This window comes from Mesoplodon densirostris, chromosome 1, assembly GCF_025265405.1.
Source record: "Mesoplodon densirostris isolate mMesDen1 chromosome 1, mMesDen1 primary haplotype, whole genome shotgun sequence".
NCBI lineage: Eukaryota > Metazoa > Chordata > Mammalia > Artiodactyla > Ziphiidae > Mesoplodon > Mesoplodon densirostris.
In genome coordinates this window covers 17,465,458-17,487,134 of record NC_082661.1, presented here as the reverse complement: position 1 = coordinate 17,487,134, position 21,677 = coordinate 17,465,458, and the positions used below count along the sequence as shown (strand labels likewise).

At 46.8% G+C, this 21,677-nt stretch overlaps 1 protein-coding gene across 1 annotated transcript in view; it reads right to left on the bottom strand.

The window, feature by feature from the left end:
- The window catches only part of NRAP (nebulin related anchoring protein), a 71,594-nt gene that overhangs the window by 20,243 nt on the left and 29,674 nt on the right, over positions 1–21,677 (bottom strand). The window contains 15 exon segments of the mRNA XM_060101548.1: positions 362–466; positions 2,173–2,370; positions 4,042–4,155; positions 4,678–4,785; positions 6,115–6,219; positions 7,863–7,961; positions 10,281–10,385; positions 11,506–11,817; positions 13,426–13,533; positions 14,681–14,785; positions 15,877–15,975; positions 18,397–18,501; positions 19,000–19,197; positions 20,824–20,925; positions 21,167–21,274. Of these exon segments, the coding sequence (XP_059957531.1) occupies positions 362–466; positions 2,173–2,370; positions 4,042–4,155; positions 4,678–4,785; positions 6,115–6,219; positions 7,863–7,961; positions 10,281–10,385; positions 11,506–11,817; positions 13,426–13,533; positions 14,681–14,785; positions 15,877–15,975; positions 18,397–18,501; positions 19,000–19,197; positions 20,824–20,925; positions 21,167–21,274 (1,971 nt within the window).

Sequence of the window (21,677 nt, the reverse complement as noted above, 5' to 3'; positions counted from 1 at the left end):
GCTTGAGGTCACACAGCAAATGAGTACTGGCCTGGAATTTCAGTCACTACATGTGTCTCCAAAGCCCGCCCTCTTTTCATTGTACCACGAGCCACTCTTCAAAGGGACCCTAGGAAAGTACATCTTAGGATCCAGCAAATAATTCTTATATGTTAATATAGGAACTGGCTCGAGATCTGCAAAGCTGTCTTAAACGGCATCCAGTGTGAATGGAGAAGGGAGTAAGGAGAGAGGCTGGGTGAGTTGCCACTGCTAACAGTGTAGCATCTAACTGGCTTTAGTAAAAAACAAACAGATTGTTGGGTAACCTCTACCGTGGAATATACTTGACACCCCCAACCCGTCCTGGGTCTCTGGTTACCTCACTGATGAGTTCAGAGGCTCTCTTTCTCCCTTCAATGTCTAACGTGCCTGGAATGACACAGGCAACGCCTCGCATGAAGTTCAGGTCTGACCGGTACAAATTCTACAAGGAACAACACGAGGAATCAGAAAAGCCAAGCTCGCAGAATGAGGAAGGACCCACGACAGACAGCATCATAATTAGAACTCAAGGCCAAAGCAGTCTCTCCAGATACATCACACTCAGTAAACACACACACGCTTCTTTCTTAAATGCTCATTAGGGAAACAAAAATGTAGGTCAGAAGAAAATAATTCTGCTGTCACTTGTCTCCGTAGCTGTTAGAGGGATGCTTGGTGGATTTTTATTTTAATGTGGGCTATCAAAAAATAAACGCTGGAGCGGATTGTGGTTAGAGAGTCAGTTGTCTGGGGGCAAATGTGGAAATGGTTTAATGGGTCTTCAAAACAAAACCCAGCAGCAGAAGGCGGCATTAATTAATCATGGGTTAAGAAAGAACTAATACATGAATCCAGAATAATCTGGCAAAGGCCTGAGTCTGTGCGGGTGGAGGTGGTGTGAGTACCTGAGGGGTCTGGGCTGACAGTTTAAAGGGGGCCCCGAGTTCACTCCCCTTCGGCCACTGAGGCGCCCCCGTGCATGCTGCCTTCCAATTGCTATGGCAACGAGAGGCAGGGGAAGCCAGGGCTCTGCTCAAGTGACAAACGGGCCCCTGAGCTGAGCGAGGCTGCTCCCTCATTCCTCCACCTGCTGTCGGGTTCCTGACAGTTTATGTCACTTAGTAAACGCTGTGCACAGGCGGAAAATTCCAGTGGACAACAGTAACCCGGATCTGAGCACCGCTCAGCTCTCAGGCTCTGCCAAACCAGAAAGCGGGTTTTGGGGGGGCTGTTTTATGTTCCAGCAGAGACCCGTTACTTGCAAATCTCCCGGCATGGAAACGTGGCAAAGCTGGGAGATGAGGCGAGTACCAAAAAGGATGCTGCTGCCTGTTGGGAAGACACACTCTGTATCTCCTTGGGAGTGAGGAAATCCTCCAATGCTTCCCAATGCTCCTGGGCCTGCCTGCTTCAGAAAACAGGTGGCATGAGCTAGAAATGCCCTCATTGGGGTGGGGGGTGGGGGCGTGAAGGCCTCCAAGACTCCTTGGGAGGATTCAGGAAGGGTCTCTGGGACCCTTATTTTCCTGCCCTCTGCCCAACACTCTCCTCTGCCTGAAGTGGGTCAGTTCCAAAGGGGCTCTGAGCAAGTCTCCCAGCAGATCTCAGGCCTCTTCTGAAGCTGGGTGGCCCGGGAACAGATGATGCACCAAGAAGAACCCCCAGCTCAAGCTGGGGCCAGAGGCAACACCGCTGGCAAGTCTCGAACATGCAAAACCATGAGCCTTGAAAGCATCTTCCTTGGACATTATCCAAGTCCCAGCACCCACTTTCTCATTTATAGTTTTATGATCTTGCATGAGCTATTTAACTTCTTTGAGACTCACTACAGTTCCTCTGTAAAATGGGGATAAAGACTATCGATATAGGGTTATTTGGAGGATTAAATGAGATAATGCCTGAAAACACAATGCTTGGAATTCAGCAGAAGTACTCGGTAAACTGCTGTTGTTGTTGTTAATAGATCTGTGCAATTGTGCTTATGAAGAGCAAGGCAGGAACAACCAGGGCAGTGCTTTAAAAGAGAACCCAGGTACGGGATTCCTCATCTCTGGAAGCCCCACTAAGCCATCAGCAGTCTGTGGGTCACTGCCTCACGGTCAAATCTAAGAGGAAAAGAGCCTGGAGAGAGAGGCCCGGTCCCCTTACCTCACTCTGCAACTTGTGAGCTCTCTTGGCACAGCTGAGCCTCAGGTCCTCGGCCAAGGAAGTATACTGGGGGAGTGGGTGTCGGTAGTCCTGGTCGCTGGCCAGGGTCTGAGCCTTCTTGGCATGCACCAGTGTTACCATGTCCAGTGGCAGATGGAACTGTGCCTTTGAGTGTTCAAAGCCTTTCCTGTAATTCACCTAGATGGGCAGACAGATCAATAGCAGCTATTTCAAAGCCGCCATTTGCATCAGGACCACGAGGGAGAGCAATGCGACGTGATTGTCCCAGGTGAGCCCAGGAGGCTTTCCTGGCAGGGCCAGTGCTCCTTTCTTGCAGCAACTGGCTTAACAAGCAGGGCTTGTCTCCAGGTCCTGCCATTCACCACCTCCAGCTCTTGGATGATCAAGGCCCATGGTTCCCCTACTTGGGGAAAATACAGAAGTTCAAGGGACAGATATAATGTCAGTGGTTGCCTTGCTCAGGTCCTTAGATCTTCCCATTTTCCAGAGGCAAGAAGGCACATGGCTAAGCCGCCGCCTGCTCCACACGCTTTCTCCCCATCACCCTCTCAAGCTCCGACAGGGGTTCTCCTCTCATGCTAGGTAACGGAGAGCTTCTTCAAACATCAGATGACATCCCAGTAAACCTGGGAGCCAGGAGCACTGGGCAGATGCTTGAAAAGCCAGTTCTGAGGGATGGGTATTCCCAAGAGCGCAACACGCATCCTCGGGGAGGACGGGAGAGGCCCATTTCCAGACCTCAAGCTCCGCCCCAGTCCTCGGAGGAGCGTTTGAAGGTCCACAAAGCTCACTCTGGGCTTCCTGGGGAATCAGATGCATAAGCACCGCCCCTTCCTCCACCCTTCCCACTGCCCTCCAAGCTCCAGCCACTCGTCCCTAACCTCCCACCCCCACCTCCGCACACCCTCCCCACCCCTAGCATACAGCCAAGGACAATTCATGTCCAATCCCGCCCCAGTACCGAAAGCGGAGAGAAGTGTTAGAAAGAGGGAAACTGAGGCAGAGGACAAAAGAGGCGAGAACGTGTGAGACTGTGGAAAGAGCACGCGATGGCGAGCTAGCCGCACGCTCTAGTCTGGCCCTTGCAAGCTGACCTTGGGCAAGGGACTGAGACACTCAGAGTCTAGGTTTCCTTATCAGTAACCAGGATGAACAAGTGATGCTCCTAGAAATAAGTCGATGGTTAAATGAGACACTGCATGTAAAATGTTTAGTCCTCTGTTACACGTTGGACACATATTCTATGTCATCACAGCCATTAGCCAACTCATGTACGGGCAAGGAGATACTGTATACACACACGTGCCAGCATCCAGGGGGTCAAATCAAGGGGTACAAACTCAGATGCCACCAGAGGCCAGACAGTTAGCAAAAATGAGTGAAGGAGGAAGGGGGGGAGGAGGGGTTGGCTGCATGACTAGGAGAGTACAGATCCCTTCTGAATGGGGCTCTCAGCAATCAACTTCAACAGCAGCCTTGAGGAATCCAGGTCTGGCTTCTGCACAGAAGTCTAAAACTTTTATGTAAAGTTTTCCGTTTTGCAAGGTTTGCCATTAATTCGCTCTGCAGACCCAACAGAACACCTCTGCAGTCCAAATCCAGCCCACAGGCCCCCATGTGTGGTCACTGATCAAATTCCAGCCTGGAAGGGAGCTAAGGGGTCAAGTAGTCCTATCTCTCACTTGACTGAGGAAGAACCTGAAGCCCAGAGGGGCCAAGGGACCTGACCACACCACCTAGCTAGCTAGGACAGAGTCAATACCCTCAACCGGAAGGACACAGGACATCTGTCGGCTGTGCGTCATTAGGTGGGGGGGCCCCAGCTCCACTGTGTTCTCTCCCACTTACTTGGCTTTGCAGAGAGCTCGCGTACACTGAATGCGCAAGGCTGATATCATCTTCCAAGCTCCGGGAGCCGAGCATCTGCCCTTTCATTTTCTCAAATGCCTCTTTGTATTTGTACTAAAGGGAAAGAGAGCGGGAGAGAGTAACAGCTCGGGGACAAGGGACACGGAATGGAAGAGGTGGGTATTGGGTGAAAATGTTTTGTTCTTTTGACAGTAACTGGGTGAGTTAAAAGAAAAGGCGCGGGAGTCGTCAAAAGGCCTATTCTTTCATATGCAAGCCTCCCAATGACTAAAGAGCTGGGATATGAAATGGCAGGACATGAGAGTGCTTGGGCCGCCCACACTGGAGGACGGTGGGTACATTGTTAACAGTCCCTTCACGTGGACTTGCTTTAGGAAAGCGCTTGGTGGAGGGTGCATTTCATCTGCCGGGTGTCCATATTTACAGTCCAGCATCAGCTTTGTACCCTGGCTGGGGGATTTTTGCTGTTGTTGTAATAAGGTATGTTCTTTCTCACAGTCAGTTGGGAGAGCAGAGGATGTTATCCACAGGCAAAAGAAGGCAGGGGTTAGGGGCAAAGGGAATAAAAATTGGTGAGGATTAAACATTGTCCTAGGAAGGGAGGTGGAGGCTTACATCACTTATGATTTCACCAGAAGCCTTCGCTGCCTGGAACGGAATGGCATCCAATCTCAGTTTATAGCCACCGTCTCGAAGTTTGCTCCAGGATTCCTTGTAACGCGTCTGTCGAGAAGATGTGCACCAGTAAAGACCCTCCTGTGACCTGGTGGTTTCCTGAACTCCCATTATCAAAACGAGAATCTGGTTTCTTGTGGAGTCTTTTTCCCCCAGTGAGAGATCACTGTGGCTTAGCAAAAACCAACAAAGAGTTGGATCCTGCCTTATGTCCACCCCTGGAGGGGAGAGCCGTGGGGGTGGGTTTAAAAAGCAAGAGCTTTGGCGTCAGAACCAGATCGCTCTGAGCAGCAGTTGACGGGAAGGAGGAGGCATGAGGCTGAGTGTGCACAGCTCTTGATGGAGAATAAAGAGGAACGACTGTCTCTACTGAAGAAGAGGAAAGTGGGTGCTGATAGGGAGGATGGAAGGGAACAGTTAAGTCTCCCAAGTCTCTCTTTGGCTGGATGTCTTCATCTATATTCTGATGCTCCCATATTCCAGCCCCTCAGTACCAATGTCCTTTGCACTAAGGAAGTTCTCCTAGTCTCATCCTTATCAATGAGCTTGATTCTTCTGCAGGACCAGCGACATAATTTGCAGGGCCCAATGCAAAGGAAAACATAGGGCCCCTTGTTCAGAAATCTTAACAAATTTCAACATGGTGACAGCAGAGCATTAAACCAAGTGGGGAAGAACAGGATGCTTCTGAGCATGGGATGCAGTACGACTGTGCAGGTCCCTGGACCTCCAGTAATTAAAACCAGCCCCCCAATTGTGTCCATGTAAGCAGTGATTTGGTGACGTGGCCATAAACCAATGAATGCTGGTGCCACCAGAAGCCAGAAGAGCCAAGGAATTGATTCTTTCTTGGATTCTTCGGAGGAAAGTAGCTCTACTGATATCTTGATTTTAGCCCTGTCAGACTCCTTTTGGACTTCTGACCTCTGGAACTGTATAAGAATAAATCTGTGTCGTTTTTCAGCCACTACGTTTGTGGTACTTTTCACAGCAGTAATAAGCAGTAAATATGTCTGATACTGGAGGTGGGAGAAGATATAGGAATACAAATAGGAAATCTTGGGGAAGGGTGGTCAGGGATTTCTGTCACGTATACCCAGTGGCCTCAATTCCTTGCTGGGTTAGGAAGTCAGGTTATATGCTAGGCTGGTGAGGACTGGATAGGGAAGTTGAAGAGAAAGGTCTTAGAAGTAAATGGCAGAGGCTGCTGAACTAGCCAAAGAAGAGGAATTGCCTAGTGCCCTGGATTCACAGAAAGTTTCAGGTGTTGATGGCAACACCTTTGAAGTCCAGTGGTGGAGTTGTGACGCTGCTTCACAGCTCGGCGATAAAAAAAAAAAAAAAAAAAAAAACCAGCCCCCCCTCCATCAGCCTCACCTCACTGATATTCATGGCATTCAGCTTGGCCAGCAGGACTTCAGGGAGATCTGCTGTCTGTGTGTAATGATGCTTTACGTTTTCTCCTTGTTCCCTGTATAACCTCTGTGGATGGAGAGAGGTTTTGCATTAAACCCAGAAGCCTCCCCCATACAGCCATCAGCCAAGTTACACTCCAGGAGACAAGGGCACTGCAGCTGCCACCTCCGCATAGAGACAAGATCTTGGGCGCCCTGCCCCTCCCTGGCTCGTACGGCTAAGCGCGGTGACATGCACTTCATTCCCTCCGGAGTTCTAGTTCCCAGCCCAGAACATGACAGGCTGAACCTTTCCTCTCAGTTAGTACTCCACTGGTAGCATACTGCTGAGATGGGTGTCAAATGAGAAAATGATGGCTGGTTAACATCTAGTAATTTCGTTATTAACTATAAGCTAGGAGAGAGGACATCAAAATCCAGCAGGCACAAGAGAAAATGGCTATTCCACAGGCGAGATTTTCTCTGGACCTTCTTTCTACCCTCCTCCCCTCCTGCCATCTCAAGGAATCTTGTGCTAATAAACGTTTCCTGGGTGGATCTGGGGCGCTATTCATCTAGAACTCTTATCTGGGCTTATGATAATTCTAGTAGTTAGCAATGACACATGGAGTTGGCATCTGCCACCAGAGAAAGTTTCTAAACCTGGCTTTTCCATCCCAAATCTTATTAGATGTGTCCAAGTTTCTACGTATCACAGCAGTGCCCCCTAGAGTTGGTTAGGATAAGGAAAAAAGCAGCTATTTTCTCTTTTTTTTTCCATACAAAAGTTCTTGTTTGACCATCTATGTTTCTCAGAATTAAATTTGCTTCGGAAGGGGTGATTGTCAAGAAATTATACATTTCTAAACCCATAAGTTTGTAAATCATCCCATAACATATTCTGACAGGCACTCAAGCCATCTCAGAATGCCTGTCGAATAAGGCATAACAGGAATAATTTGTTCAACTGGGAAGCAAGGGAGACATTTTGAAACCCCTCCCCACCAAGTTTTGTCAGTTTCCCTCATGGCAAGTTAAATGGTCTGAAGATATTTAAAAGGCATGTCCACCCTGCGCAATGACCTGGGGGCCCCTCTCAGTAGAATCAGCCGACCAGGGCTAATCCATGTCTTAACATGAAATTTTAGAGGACCTCAACATTCCGTCTAGTTTACAAGGAACCCTGCACTGAGAGGGCAAAAGGCCAGATCTTTGCTCCGTTTTATAAAGGGAATATGGGAAATGGCTTGAAAGTTAGTCTAATGTACATAAATCAGACCCAAATCCTTTTCAAAGTCTTTGGGAGAATTCGGAAAGCAAGAATTCCTGCCGTGTGTCCCAAGAAGCCCTAAGCATTCTAATTCCTAGGTGTTATAATTACTAAGAATTTTGCCCAAAAGTCCCATTTCTGAAAACAATGCTTCAAAACAAAAGGAGAGGGGAAAAGACCTCGACCACAGACAAATCCTGGAGACATGCAAATGGGAAGGAGTGAAAGCATGGGGCAGTGGGGTGGTGGAGCCCTCCTTGGCATCCTAAGAGCAGCGGTAACATCCCATCTACATCCTGATGAGGAGGCACCGCCACTAAGGTGAGCCCTCAGCAAAGGATAAGAAGCTCCTTCATCCTTAGAACAACAGAAGGAGCAAGCCAAGAACCCCTGGGCTTCAATCGCAGGGTTGAAAGAAGAGCCCACTCTTAGAGTCATAATGTATATACATTATCGCTTACATCCACTGCTTGGGTGTAACTAATTCTGGCCTGGACCATCTCCGGAGTGTCTTTAATACTGGTAAACTTCAAAGCATCTGGATGCTGACGGTACTTCTTCTGTTGAGCAGAAAAAGATCAAAGCTGTGAATTTTGTGCTGTTCTTTCATGCCATTTGAAAGAGAAAATCATAGGTTGCTTGAGATTAGAGTGAATTTGTGAACATAATTATTATTCGGCTTCCTCCATCTTTATATCCTAGGTGCCTTCAGGTTAATATTTGTTTCAATTTAAGAATAACCTCATGTCAATTAACATTAAAGTATTTCTACCTGGTGCAAAGAAAACATCTCAAAATTAGGTTATACCAGTAAAATACTAGAGGATACACACTTAGTAAAGGATTTTTTATATGGCCTTCAAATACTGTCTTGCAGTTGTTTACATATTTTAGTTCGGATCTCCCAAGCAAGAAAGAACACTCACAGTTACATTTATCAGTTGAAGCTTTCTATTTTCCTTCCACAAAAGAATTGGGCAGAGATTACCAGAGTCAAAACCCTTGCATTTAAGTCAGTGACTGTACATTATCTAATCACTTTAGAAACCAGTTCAGTTAACATACACAATAATTCTATAAGTGTTATAAGAAAAAGGGTGCTATTATTGAAAGGAGTCATCATACAGTTTGAAAGAGACTGAGAAAAACAAAAAAAAGTTACAAGAAATTCAAATGCTAACAAAGTCCTAGATACCCATTTTGAAGTACTCTGAAAATTATGCTTCAATTCATTCTTTTTTTTAATTAAAGTACAGTTCTAGTAGACTGAAAACAGTTGCTATCTTAATGGAATTATGAAGTATATCTTTTCTCCAATCAAACAATTATTTTAGAAACACTTCCTTATTTATTGGGTTGGATATTTGTATACTGGGTTGTCTTAAGAAGACAGTTCAATATCCAGCTGAATTTGACCCATCAATTGTTTTTGTAAATAAAGATTTATTAGAACACAGTTGTGTTTGTTCATTTACGTATTGTCTATGGCTGCATCATGCTACAATGGTAGAGGTGAGCAGTTACAACAGAAGCAGTGTGGCCCACAAAACGAAAAATATTTACCACCAGGTCCTTTACAAAAAAAGGTTTGCTAACTCCTGCTTTAAATGACAGATGTGTGTGTGTGCATTTGTGGCTCTTTCATGGTGCCTGGCATTCTGTCTGAAAATTTAGAGGCCAATCCAATTGGACACTAAACTGGAAATGTGTCATACTGGAATGAGATGGTTGGGAAAAGTTGCTGAAAGATGTCTTGCCTTCCTGAAGTTTGAGGACTAGTATAAAGCACGGAAGATAAGCAAATCTGTTGAATAAGTTTGCAACATGTGGTAGAAGATTAAGACATCCGTGGGAAAAATGGTTCCAAAAAGGTCCCTTGGATGCCAGACTTCGATGCATGAAGGAATCATCTCGAAGTCTAAGTGATGCGTATAATGGGAAATAGTACCATTAGCATCTAGTGCATAGAGGGCAGGGATGCTGCCAAACATCCTACAAGGCCCAGGACAGCCCCACAGCACAGAATTATCAAAACGTCCACAGGGCCAAGGTTGAGAAACCCTGATCGAATCTTTAAAAGATCTACTCAAGGATACTGCCCTAAAATGCGAGGAAAGGGCTCCTTTCCTAAGCCTTCGGGGCCAGCGAGGGTGGCTGCAAGTAGACAGGAGTGAGAGTCAAATAGAAATGAGACCCTCCAACAAAAAAGAACCAGAACCGGGCTTCCCTGGTGGCATAGTGGTTGAGAGTCCGCCTGCCGATGCGGGGGACACGGGTTCGTGCCCCAGTCCGGGAAGATCCACATGCGGCGGAGCGGCTGGGCCTGTGAGCCATGGCCGCTGGGCCTGCGCGTCCGGAGCCTGTGCTCCGCAACGGGAGAGGCCACAATGGTGAGAAGCCCGCGTACCGCAAAAAAAAAAAAAAAAAAAAAGAACCAGAACCGTGTCACGTGTTCGACACCACATGAATATTCAAAAACTGTTTACACTGCCTGCTGCGGAAAGAAAGAGGGAGAAAATGTGCGTGAAGTCACAAAAGGGCTTTCTAGGTGCAATAAATGTATCTTTTTATCATCTGTCCCGTGTTGCTTCATTAAAAAGGTAAGTTGGTGGGTAGCAATTGAGCTCTGTTTGATTGTCATTATTATTCATAATACCATTTGGCACCCACTTTGTTTTGGCCAGGGCTCTCTGGGCCCCCACTGGGGTGTGTTTGGTATGTAGTTTCCCTCTAATTACCGGCCTTAGTCTGGGTTTTGAGGCCTTTCATGTAGCTTTGCCTTTTTCTTTGCCTTTTGAGTGGAAATTATTTTAATTTTATCCAGAAATGCCGCACGCCTAATGCAGCCAGGCCTGCTGCATGCTGTCAGGGAATCTCACCTCGCTAATGAGTTCTCCTGCCTTCTTCGCCTGCTCCACATTTAATGACCCGGTGGCGACCCAGCCCGTGCCTTTCATCCACTTCACATCTGCCCTGTATTGGTTCTGACAAAGGAGAAAGGAAAGAAAAAAAAAAAAAGGCAGGCCATTGTTGGTGTGCGGACATTTAAAGGGCTGTTAACAGCTCCCCGATGTCGCCTTGGTGCCAGCTGAGTCAAATTAGATGCCACTTTTGTCTTATCTATTTCTGCACAGTCACAGGTAGGGCTCCAGAATGCAAATTAATTTCCCGCTTAATTGGAGCCGCCCTGCTGCCGGCGGCTTGGGCCCCGCCCGACACTATTGGGGGTGGGGCCGCAGGAGCCAAATGAGCGGCATCCCTCATTCCAGGCCACGCAGACCTCCGGAAGGAGCCCGTCGTCGTTGTCTGCTTTCCCTGGTTTCTTGTTTAAAATGACGTGCAGGGGAGAAGAAAATGAGAATTCACAACAGAACCCAGGTGGGGAGCTATTTGAGGGAATATCACAAGACATTCGAGGCTTCCCACGGTGCCAATTCCTTCTTAGGAAGCTCGGTGCGGGGCGGGGGGGTAGTTCTCATTTTTTCCCTTGCCATTGAAGGAGTACTTTTAATGGAAAGCCATTGAAGTGGACACGTCTCTAAAGCTAGCATATCACCTCTCGATCCGGAAAGAGCTCTACCTGGAAGGGTGTATCTGCGCTGCCTCCACCCCACGCCCATGTGTGACAGTCTGGTTGCAACTGACCTGCCTGTTCAGTTCACCCACTTTCTCTTGCAAGAGTCAACCGAAGATGAAAGAATATAACGAGAAAGGGGAGAGGGTTGTTGACGATTAGCAAGGTGCCCTTTCTAAAAATGGGACTACCAACGTTAGAATGAGTACCAGGGATGCAAGAGCAGGCCACAGTTAAGAAGGTCACAAATACGTGCCTCCCACCCCGCCCTGCAAGAAAAAGAAATACGGAAAACATATGTAGATCAGAATTCCAAGAAGAAAGGAGTAGCTGTATGATTTTTTTTTGGTAGTATAGAATCTAAAATGGGCATAGTTTGAGTAAAAGTTAAAGCACTAGGAAGCTAAAATGGTTCCACTTAGGGATCCAGAAACAGGTATCTCAGAGAATAAATGATGTCCTGAAGGGTCTGGGAAAACCCTGGCACCAACACCAGCACACACACACATAAACCCACACACAGAGCTTACATCACTCTGTAAACCGTAAGCCTTCTTGGCCCATTCCACCTTCATGTCTGTGGGCAAAGCTGTAAAGTGATGGGATGCCGTCTTGTAGCCTATGTCTGTGGCTAAGTGCTGAGCCTTGCAGGCATGCACGAGGTGGATCATGTCCAGGGGGACGTGGCACTGGGATTTGGTGTCCTCGAATCCCTTCTTGTACTCCAGTTCACTCTGCAGCTTGGACATTTGCAGTGAGTGGCTCATTTGCGAATCCCCCTGGGCACCCTTAGCCCCAATGAGTTTCCCTCTGGACTTTTCATAGTTCTCCTTGTACTTCACCTAAATGAGAGGAAGAGAGCAGGGGTACATTAGCATCTCCTAAAGGAATGAAGTATCAAGCCATGCAAGAAAGTTAAAACAAAGCCATACAACAGAATCCCATCAGAATTAGTGTCATAAAAAGCTTGCCTCCTTAGAACAACTGATGTATTTCCTTTGATCAAACAGTGAAAAAAAATATCACTACTCATTATTTCCTTTTACACCTGGACTGCCAGAAAGCTCAGAGCTCAACTGAAAGTTCAGCTATAGAACAGTCTTCTCAATTTCCTGGTGAAATTCTAGCTTGTCTCTATATTATTTGAGATTACTCTTCCTGGGTTTATTTTTAAGTGGCCTATTGCTTTCATGAAAGCCACTTTATAATCTTTTTTGGTCACCGTGAGAATATTATAAAGAGGAAGTCATCACAAAATGAAAAAGACACGGAATATCTAAAATACAACTGTTGTTTCAGAAAGAAGCTCAAATTAAAGACAACTGAGGTACATATAAATATTTAGGAGTCATGGGGAGCAAAAGGGAGCGCATTGGCCTGAAAAAGCACTAGGCCAAAAGTAGTGAGGATCCGAAAAAAGAATAAATATAGAAATGCTTTGAAAACTGTAACAGAATACTGGTGTGTGGCATCATTTCAACATCATCATTACCGTGGCCATCAGGAGACTTGGGCTCTGCTCTCAAATCTGCCAGCAAGAACAACGGTATCAATATCTGCTACAATTTATTGAACACTTACAATGAGCCAGGCATGGTATAAATCTGTGTCACTCAAAGTGCATCTGAAGACAAGTGCTGGTTTGTAAAATGTTACCAGTTGATAAGATAAGGGGCTTGTGTCATAACGGAAATCAACCACATTGCCAAGCCACTGTTTAGTTCAGCTGATATCTATATACATTTATGGATATATTTTCTGTATATATATGTATTTTATATATATATATATGTATACACAATAGATGCAGAATATATATACATGTATATATATTGGGGGTGTTTTTGGAAGCAAGACTTTCTCGATGAAGGAAGCAGAGTTTGACTTACATTCTGTCCTAGGCTCCTCATCTCACATCAGACTCATAACAGACAGCACTGGACTACAGAACACTTAATATACATCAATTCATTTCATTTCCTCATAACCATTTTGCAATTACCAATTCACCCATGAGTTAACTGAGATTTTGAAAGGTTAAGCAACCTGCCCCAAATCACAAGCTAGTAGGTGATGGAGTTAGGATTTTATCCCAAGTCTATCCGACACCAGAGCCTGTACTCTTAACCATCAGCAGGCCTCTACAACCTTAGAGAGTCATGGAATGTCTCTGGGCATCAGTTTATCTGTAAAGTGAGTGATTTGGATGACCACTCACGCTACGACTGCTCATAATAACAGTTACGACTTACCAAAAACCAGTGTGCAGCAGGCAGTGTGCCAGACACTTCAACGATGATCTCACCGCAAGGTGGTCATATTTATCTCCATTTTACACATTAGAACCCTGAGGCTCAGAGAGACTAAAAACCTGCCAGAACACTTTCAAACTCGCCCAGATGTAAATGTCAGGATTCGTGGTGTCGAGTACAAGTTGGGGACTGGCTTACCTCACTGGCCAGGTCCCTCTTGGCTTTGGCTGCCAGGAAGGCCAAGGAGTCAAGACGCAGCTCAAACCCTTTCGCCTTCTGCTTTTCCCAGCTGCTCTTATACAGTTTCTAAGGGGATTTAGGAGAAAAGAGATCATCCTCATGTGAGAGGGCTTCTCTTAGACTCTTTAATGACCTCTCCAAGAGGGAAACACCTATTACATCCTTCCACAGAAACCCTGAGAGCCAGAGAAACCTGTAACTTGAATACAACCAGGCCTTCTTGTTCCTGCCTTAAGGCCTCTTGCCACATAGGGCTTCGGCCAAAAGAGGCAGAAATTGAACTCCAGAAGACTTGGAGAATACTAGGTGTCTTCATGGAAGTCTCAATGACTTGTCACAGGCGGAATAACACTGCACGACACACAGCAGCATTTCTGAAAATTCTGTTCTCCATCTCTGTCCACACACCCCACCGGCCCAGCAGCTGCTCCAGCTGCACCCCTTTTTCTTTCCGAGCCCAGCCTCTAGTCCGTGTGGGTCTTTTCTTTGTTCCTCCCATTTTCTGTCCTGCCCCCCGCCTCCAGATTTCACGTTCTTTCTTCTGGAAGGCTCCCTCCATTTCTGCGTGTGAATCAGTTTAGCTTCTGTTGCTCCTTCTAATTCTCTCCTCTACCCATTCCTCGGATCAGGACCCTAAAGGCCTGCGAGCCAAGCACAAGAGCCAAGAAAGGCCCCTCCTTAGAAGACAGAGAAGGAAAGTTGGAACTGTGCAAGCTTTCGTGTCTAAGGAATAACTGCCCTGTGAACACTCCTCTGAGCGTTGTGCATATATCAGCTCGCTGAAGCCTCAAGGCGACCTAATGTGGAGGGACTAGGAGCCCTCTCATTTACCAGTGGGTCAGCCAAGAGCAAAGAAACTGGATAAGGTTGCACACCTAGTAAGCATTAGAAACAAGGATCAAACCCAGGCAGTTTGGAGCTAATGTCTGAGCTCTTATTTACTCCCCTCTTACGCTGTTTTAACTCCAGTCCCAGAATAACCACTTCCTCCTACCCCATCATAGAATCAGTGGTTCAAATCTCCCACTGGCTCATTCCTACCAATGGCTGGCCTTCCCTCCCCCTAAAATACTGGTCACGAGCTGTTTACAATGACCAGATGTATGCAGCCTCAGCTGACACAGACACACCAACACGGCCGGTGGGTTTTGTGGACCAGGCGCCTACACGCAGGGAAGCAGAGCCCTGGGCTGCTCACTCCCTCTGGCTGTACCTCACTGAGATTGGCAGCGTTGGCTTGGGCCTGTAGGAAGAGAGGCTCGTCTTTGCTGATGCTGTACTGATGGACAGACTGCTCGTGCCCTGCCTTGTAGGCCACCTGTTGGGAGAGAGCACTGGGTCAGAAGCAGGAGGCAAGGGAGGAGGTGGCTGGCCGCTCAGCTCTCTGTGTCTTACATGGAAAGTCCATTACCAGACCAACCAGACCAGATGCTGCGGGCAGCGTGCAGGAAGCGAGGCTTAAAGCAGAAGAGGTGATGCAGGAAGGTGCAGCAGCAGTGAGGGGCTGGGAGGAGAATGTAGCCGGGGCGCCAACCTGAGACCCCCTCTAAGGTTTTCATTTTCACACCTTTCCCTTGAGGAGGCATCGACTTCCCCAAGCTGTTCCCATCCACAGCGTCCATGGCCACAAAAAATAACCCACCTGAGGGCTCAGATGAGCACAGACTCCCCAGGTGGGAAAAATAAGAAGCATCCCCTGTCACCTGCACCCCATAATCAAACCTAATGTTTCCACAGGTACTGACACCTGGAGAGTGAACAGTAACCAAAAAGGCAACATGAGTGAACATCTTCTCTATGGAAACCATGTCACCCCTGCTCTTTCTCTCTTCCACCCTCTCCCACTCCCCAGCTTGAGTTTCCATGCAGTGGCTTTCTGCTGACTCTGAATTATGCTGATTGCATGCTTTCTGGCAGGTGTACCTGGACCTCTAGGAAGGAAAGGTAGGAAAGTCCTGGCCAGATGGTAGCAGCTACACCTGCTCGGCTGTTGACCACTAACATGTAAATAACGTATGTGGTGTTTCGTTGTCCCACCTTCCACGTTTGAGCTCAGGTGGGCATGAAATGCACACATCCCACAAGCAAATGTTCTCTCCCTCTCTCCTGGCTCCAGAATTATGGAGTCTTTGATAAGAGAGAGAAGAAGGAGAAAGAAAGAAGGAACTAGAAAAGACTGAAAGCTGAAAAGGAATAATGTCAGTTGACATCTGTCCTTAACAACCAGAGGAGAAGTGTAGTGGGTGAGGCAGGGAGGCCTGGAAGCCCATAGAAAGCTGGGTCCAGCCTATTTAAAGGAAAGGCTCTTCGGTCCCTGGATCGTGCATGGGCAGCACCTGCTGTTGTCCCCAGAGGTTCCCAGGCCCATGACACAGCAGCCCAGTGGAGAAAGGGCAGCCTGGGACTCACCCCGCTCTGCAGCTCCTGGCTCTTCTTGGCGTGCTCCATCTGGGAACTGTCGGTCACACTGGTAAACTTCAGCTCGTCCACCCTCTGCCTATAGTTTTTCTGTTTCCAAAGAAAAGGGACCCCAGAGCATTAGGATCGGGCTGTCCCCACCATCACACATGCATACACACGCATACCTTCTGTGACCCAAGCACTTCCCCAGGGGGGATGCTCCAGCTGGTCCTATAGCTTAAAGAGGACCATGCAGACCTGAGACTTCCAGCCCTGGTGAGCTTGTTTTAGTTGCTACTACTGAATGGGGACTCGAATTTTCCCTTCAGTGAACCCTGTATGTTACCATGAGCCCTGGGATGGATCCATTTTATAAACCTAGATCTGACATAGGAGAGCGAGGTGGAGGGAACTTGGACTTTACAACCACGAATCCCAAGGTCCAAATCTCCCCTCTACCTATTTTCAGCTTCACGGCCTTGGGCACATCACTGGATCATCTGAGCCCCTCGGGCTTGGACTGTACAATGTGGGAAACAATAGAAGCTGCTTCACTGAGTGTGGTGCGGAGGCTTCAGTGCCACACTTCCCACGAGTGGAGTCCTTGGGCACAGTCAGTGTTCACTGTGCTCGCCATCACTGTTATTCATGGTGCCATCAGGATGATCCAGGAAGTATCAGCTCTAACGAAGGGCAACGTCAAGAGTCACATACAGCAGGTGGGTGGCAAGGTGGCATTTGCCCTCCCAGCTCTCCATGTTCCAGATCACTGGGCTTGTCTTCATACGTTGCCATCTCACAGCCACAATGCAACTAGCAGAATTTGAATGTGCTAATTCTGTCCCCCAACGGGGACTTCTTGTCCTTCCCAGAGGTTGGTTCCTCTGGCTTTTCCACTGGAGTCACCAGAGTTGATGGGAAAGGAAGCTGCTGAGAATGGCTTATGGAAGCAAAAACTTCACGTCGTGGGGAGATCAGAGATGAGCAGAGCTCCCAGTGCTGTCAGCAAGAGGGTTGTTGATACCAGTCGAACCCAAAATAGGGATTGGAATATGGAAAACTCAAAAATTTCTTCCCTTCAGAGAAAAAAAAATCTAGAAAAGATATTCCAAACAGACTTGTACTTTTTCTTTCTCATTCCAGTGTGTTGAATGGGAAAACTCCTTCACTATGTAATTGAAGGAAGTCACAGTGCCCCTCCCATGGCTGGAAATTCCCGGGCATCCCAGCCTCTGAATTGGTCAAATCATAAGTGTGTAGGGAGGAACCAAGAACCCACCCTGCCCAGGGCAGAGCAGGGACATGAAAAAGGCAAAGGAAATGATACCTTCTTGCCCCTTGAGGAGCTTGAAAATTAGTCAGTATAGGAAGTGAGACAGGAACAGGCATTCCTAAGGCAGAAGGTCCCCTTACTGCACCCCATCCAAGTCAAATGGGGTTCGGCTGGCTCCACCTGGATTTCAGTTGGTCTCAAAGAAGTTAAGTAATGAGAACCCTCCTTATTTATGTGCTCTAACTTTCAATGTGTCTGTGTCTGAGAGAAGGATGAGTACAGTTGAAAAATGAGAATAAATTACAAAACGTGCTTTGGGGATTCAATTTTGTTTAATAGTCCAGAGCTGGGGCATTGGACCAAAATACTGGGTACAGATCCCAGCTTTGCCACTTACTGAAATGCGATTTTGTCTCTCACCTTCTGCAAATGTAAAATGGGGATATTAATAGAATAATACTAGTGTCTACTCACATAGCAATAATAAATGTGAGCAACAAATGAACAATAGGTAGGTATGTAATAAACTCAAAGTCATCAATGAATGATAGCAGTGGTTACATAATTATTACCAGTCCATAAATGGCAGCTGTTATCATCACTATCATTACCATATGCAAGAGAAATGCCAACTCAGCCTTCCTGGCACCGAAATAAGAAACCCCTTTGAAGATCCCAAACAGAGCTCCCGAAATAGTCCCATTTCCAAATGAAATGTCCTTCAAAAGTCCTCCTCTGCCTGCCGCCAACGCCAGCTCTACACGGTATAAAGAGAAGCACAGGCTTGGAGCCACAGGGACTTTGTAGAGTATCCTTTCCAACTTTCTCATTTTTAGAAGAGAGAAAGAGGATCGGAAGTGTTGATTGACTTGCCCGAAGTCTGCAGTGAGTTTAAGGCACACGCACAATGAGAATGCTGACCTCCAAACACCAGATTCTCTGATTCAGAAGGAATCACACGCTTCTTACACAACAAACATGTTTCCTACGTGACTAATTTTATATCACAACCGTTCTGAACGAGGCTTTGGATCCAACTACTGCTTTTAGTTGGCTTCTTACAAATACCTCCCTGGGAAGCTTAAGGGTATGAAAGTTAGTTCAGGGTGTGCTATGTGTGCAAAATGAAGAAGTACTCTTCTGAGGCTCACTCAAAACAAGCCTGGGGATGGGGGAGGAATCAGAGGGAAAGATGGCTCTCAGTGGTGACTTGGGCTGAGAAGGACTAGAAGCTGGGGGGCCTGGGCTCAGGTTACCTCGCTGACCAGCTGTCCAGCCTTCTTGGCCTGCTCCAGACCGAGACTGCCTTCAGTCAGCCACCCAACTCCTTTCATCCACGAGAGGTCGGCCTTGTACTGCAGCTGCAAGAGAAAAACCAAGCTCTAATCAGACACATGGATGCGGATGGGGCAAAGTTAACGGGCGAGTTAGGAAAGCCCTCGAGCCTGTATCTGTCTCTGTGGAAGAGGTGCTCTCCACTCTGTTATAGCCGGGCAGAACTCTGCTTGGGGGTGAAGCCACTGGCTCACCTTGTAATCAGAAGAGGCTGTTCTACCTTCACACTGAAACACCACTGCCTTACCAAAAAGAGGGCTTTTCAGACTTTTTGCCTAAGGATCTTATCTGCCAACCCGCTACACTTCCCAGATTTACTTTTTAACATTTACCAGATTTACCATTCTCAACACTTGCTTCCTCTTTGCTCATCCCATTTGGGGCCTGGCACATCTCCAGAAATTCTTCTTAGTCCTCTGAGTCACCTACCAGACTCACGCACAGGTTCTAAATCACTCTGAAACTGTCACTGTCTCCAGTTGCAAGAGATGCGTGGGGAGAACTGGCAAAGAGCCAGGGCTCACCTCACTCTGCAGCCCATAGGCTTTCTTGGCCCAGCAAGTCTTCATGTCTTCAGGTAGCACGGTGTATTCATGCAGTTTTTTCCTGTAGTCCAGGTCACTGGCCAGAGCTTGAGCCTTCTTAGCATGCCTGATGTCGACCATGTCCATGGGCAGGTGAAAGTGGGTCTTACTCTTTTCGAAGCCTTTCTTGTATTCAACCTTGAATGCACCAAAACACGCTGCATTACTTGAAGCCTGCCTTGGCAGGATTGATGTGAAAACACCTGAAAGTAGGCCAAGTTTCCATGAGGAATTGGCACCCTGGACAATGGCACCTATGTGTCCAAAGGATGTGACCCAAGTCTTGGCTCCGTAAGGTGGTGGCACCTGGAAACTGAGGTTTCACACGACTTTGTCTCTGGGAGGAATGCCTCCTAACTCTTTTTCCCCAGTTGCTCCAGGAAGAGAACACTCTACCCATGGTTTCTGTAGAAACTTTAAGAGGCAAAATAACAAAGCTTGGGCTCCAGGGCCAGCCAAGCTTGAGTTCAAATCTGATCAGCCCTTTGTCAGCTAGATGACCTCTAGAAAGTCACATTACCGCTCTAATGGCTCATTTTCCTTGGAGGGCTATTGTGATAAGTAAACAAAATAGTAGCTCAAATCCACTTAGTGCAGGGATGGCATATAGCAAACACTTGATAAATGTTAGCAGTGAGGATGGATGGTGTGATGATGGTGGTGACGGTGTTTCTGGTGATGATGGTGATAATGATGGTGGTAGGGTGATGGTGTGATGGTGAGGAAAGGTAGTACAGTAGAAGCAGCATGGTGCCAGTAAGTAAGAGTTCTAGGGTCTAATTCTCCAGTCCTCCACCACTACCACTGACTACTATATGACTTTGGGCAAGTCCATCTTTTTTGGCCCCATTTGCTCCAACTGCAAATAGGAAATACCAATTTGTTCTCTGCCTTAACTGAAGCCAAATGTTTCAGGACTACGCACATCATAGGGCTTGTTCTGTAGGCACAACCAAAGTGGTGACCCAGATGCTAACACTCTTATTCTATTTCAAGCCCTGAGTCCTTAATGACTCATTAGGTAATTATATCTGACTGCATCATCAAAGCGGCATAATCTGACCTCACAGCTTAGAGCACGCCATCGTAAAGCAGAAACCCAATGCCCGTGCTTCCTTTTTGCCTGCTCGGCACTGACAACGAAGTCTTAATTAGAAACCAAGTCTGACCTTCTGGCAGAACTTTCCTTCCCCAAAGGCTTCTGGTAAGTGACACTTACCAAGGTTAACCTCCAGCCATTACAGTTGTTTACAAGCAGTGTCATTTTGAGTGGTTGGAGCCTGGATGCCCCAGTTGGTGGCTAAACATTTTGAATATCATGTGTGTTTGGACGAGAGGATTCATCCAGGACATCACCTCAATAAACAGGATGCTTCCTGTCTAACTCTCCCAGTAGAATTAAGCTCCATTAGGGAGGAACCAGTTATGTGTTGTTTGTTCTTACGGCCCCAGTGTCTCACACAGTATCTCACACAGAGTAGTTGTTTAGTAAACATCCGCAGAGTGAATAGATGTGGCCCTTGTACCGTCTTGTACCGTGAACAGTAGGTGCCGGTCACCCTTAGGGACCACATACTTCTCATCTACTTTAAAAGAACAGTATCCTTTGCCAAAATAAAGAAAGAGAAAACACTTCTCATGTAAGCCAGGAAAGAAATTATAAGTGGAAGTGGAAAAAATAGCAGTCTCCGGTGAAGCAGGCCAGGGAAAAACTTTCAGAGCAGCACAACTAAGTGAACGTTTGGGGAGTAGAAAAGCGTTTACCTCACTGCTCATCTTGGCAACCTGCAGGGAGTGCAGAAGCCTCGTGTCTGTAGTTCCCAGGACTTTGCCTTTTGCTTTTTCATAATCTTCTTTGTATTTAATCTTGAGAGAAAGAGGAAAGTCGACTGTGAGAGAGAAACTTTGCCATCTAAGGGGTTGTGGTTTAACAAGTGCAAGGGGAACAAACCAAATAAAACACCTCCCAGTCTTTCTCGAACCCAGTGGAAGATTAAAGTATAGCGATGTTTACAATGTTACCAGTCATTATTTTTTTCTGTCGGACCACTGGCGTTTCACTGGCACAATTTCTTATGCATTTCTGAGTTAATGAGAGAAAACCTACATTGCTAGCAAGCTCTCCGGAGGCTTTGGCGGCCAGCAGAGACATGGCATCCAGCTTCATCTCAAATCTCTTCCCCTTTGTCTTCTCCCAGCCTTCTTTGTACTTAACCTGACAAACAAGAACGCAGGTGAATGGGAGTAGCTATCCAGAGTCCTGCCAAAAGTTGAACAGAATTTTGTGTTTTCAATAACAAAGTCTTCTTCTGTTTACAGACCAGAATTTTGGCTGTTATCAAAGTGATAACATCAATTATTAACACAGTTGATTCCCTCATTGTAGGGTCATGCGGGGCAGTGCTAATGGGAGGGGGCAAAGAGAAGACCCATGGATTCATCCTAGCGCTGCTGTTTCCGGATCATGTGACCTTGGACAAATCACTTTACCTCTTTGGGCCTCAGTTTACCATTTGAAAAAATAATATTATATTATCTGTCTCAGGGTGGCTGTGAGAATAAATTGTATACACAAAAACAGATAACCTAAGCACGTAAGGTGCAACACGGATGTAAGT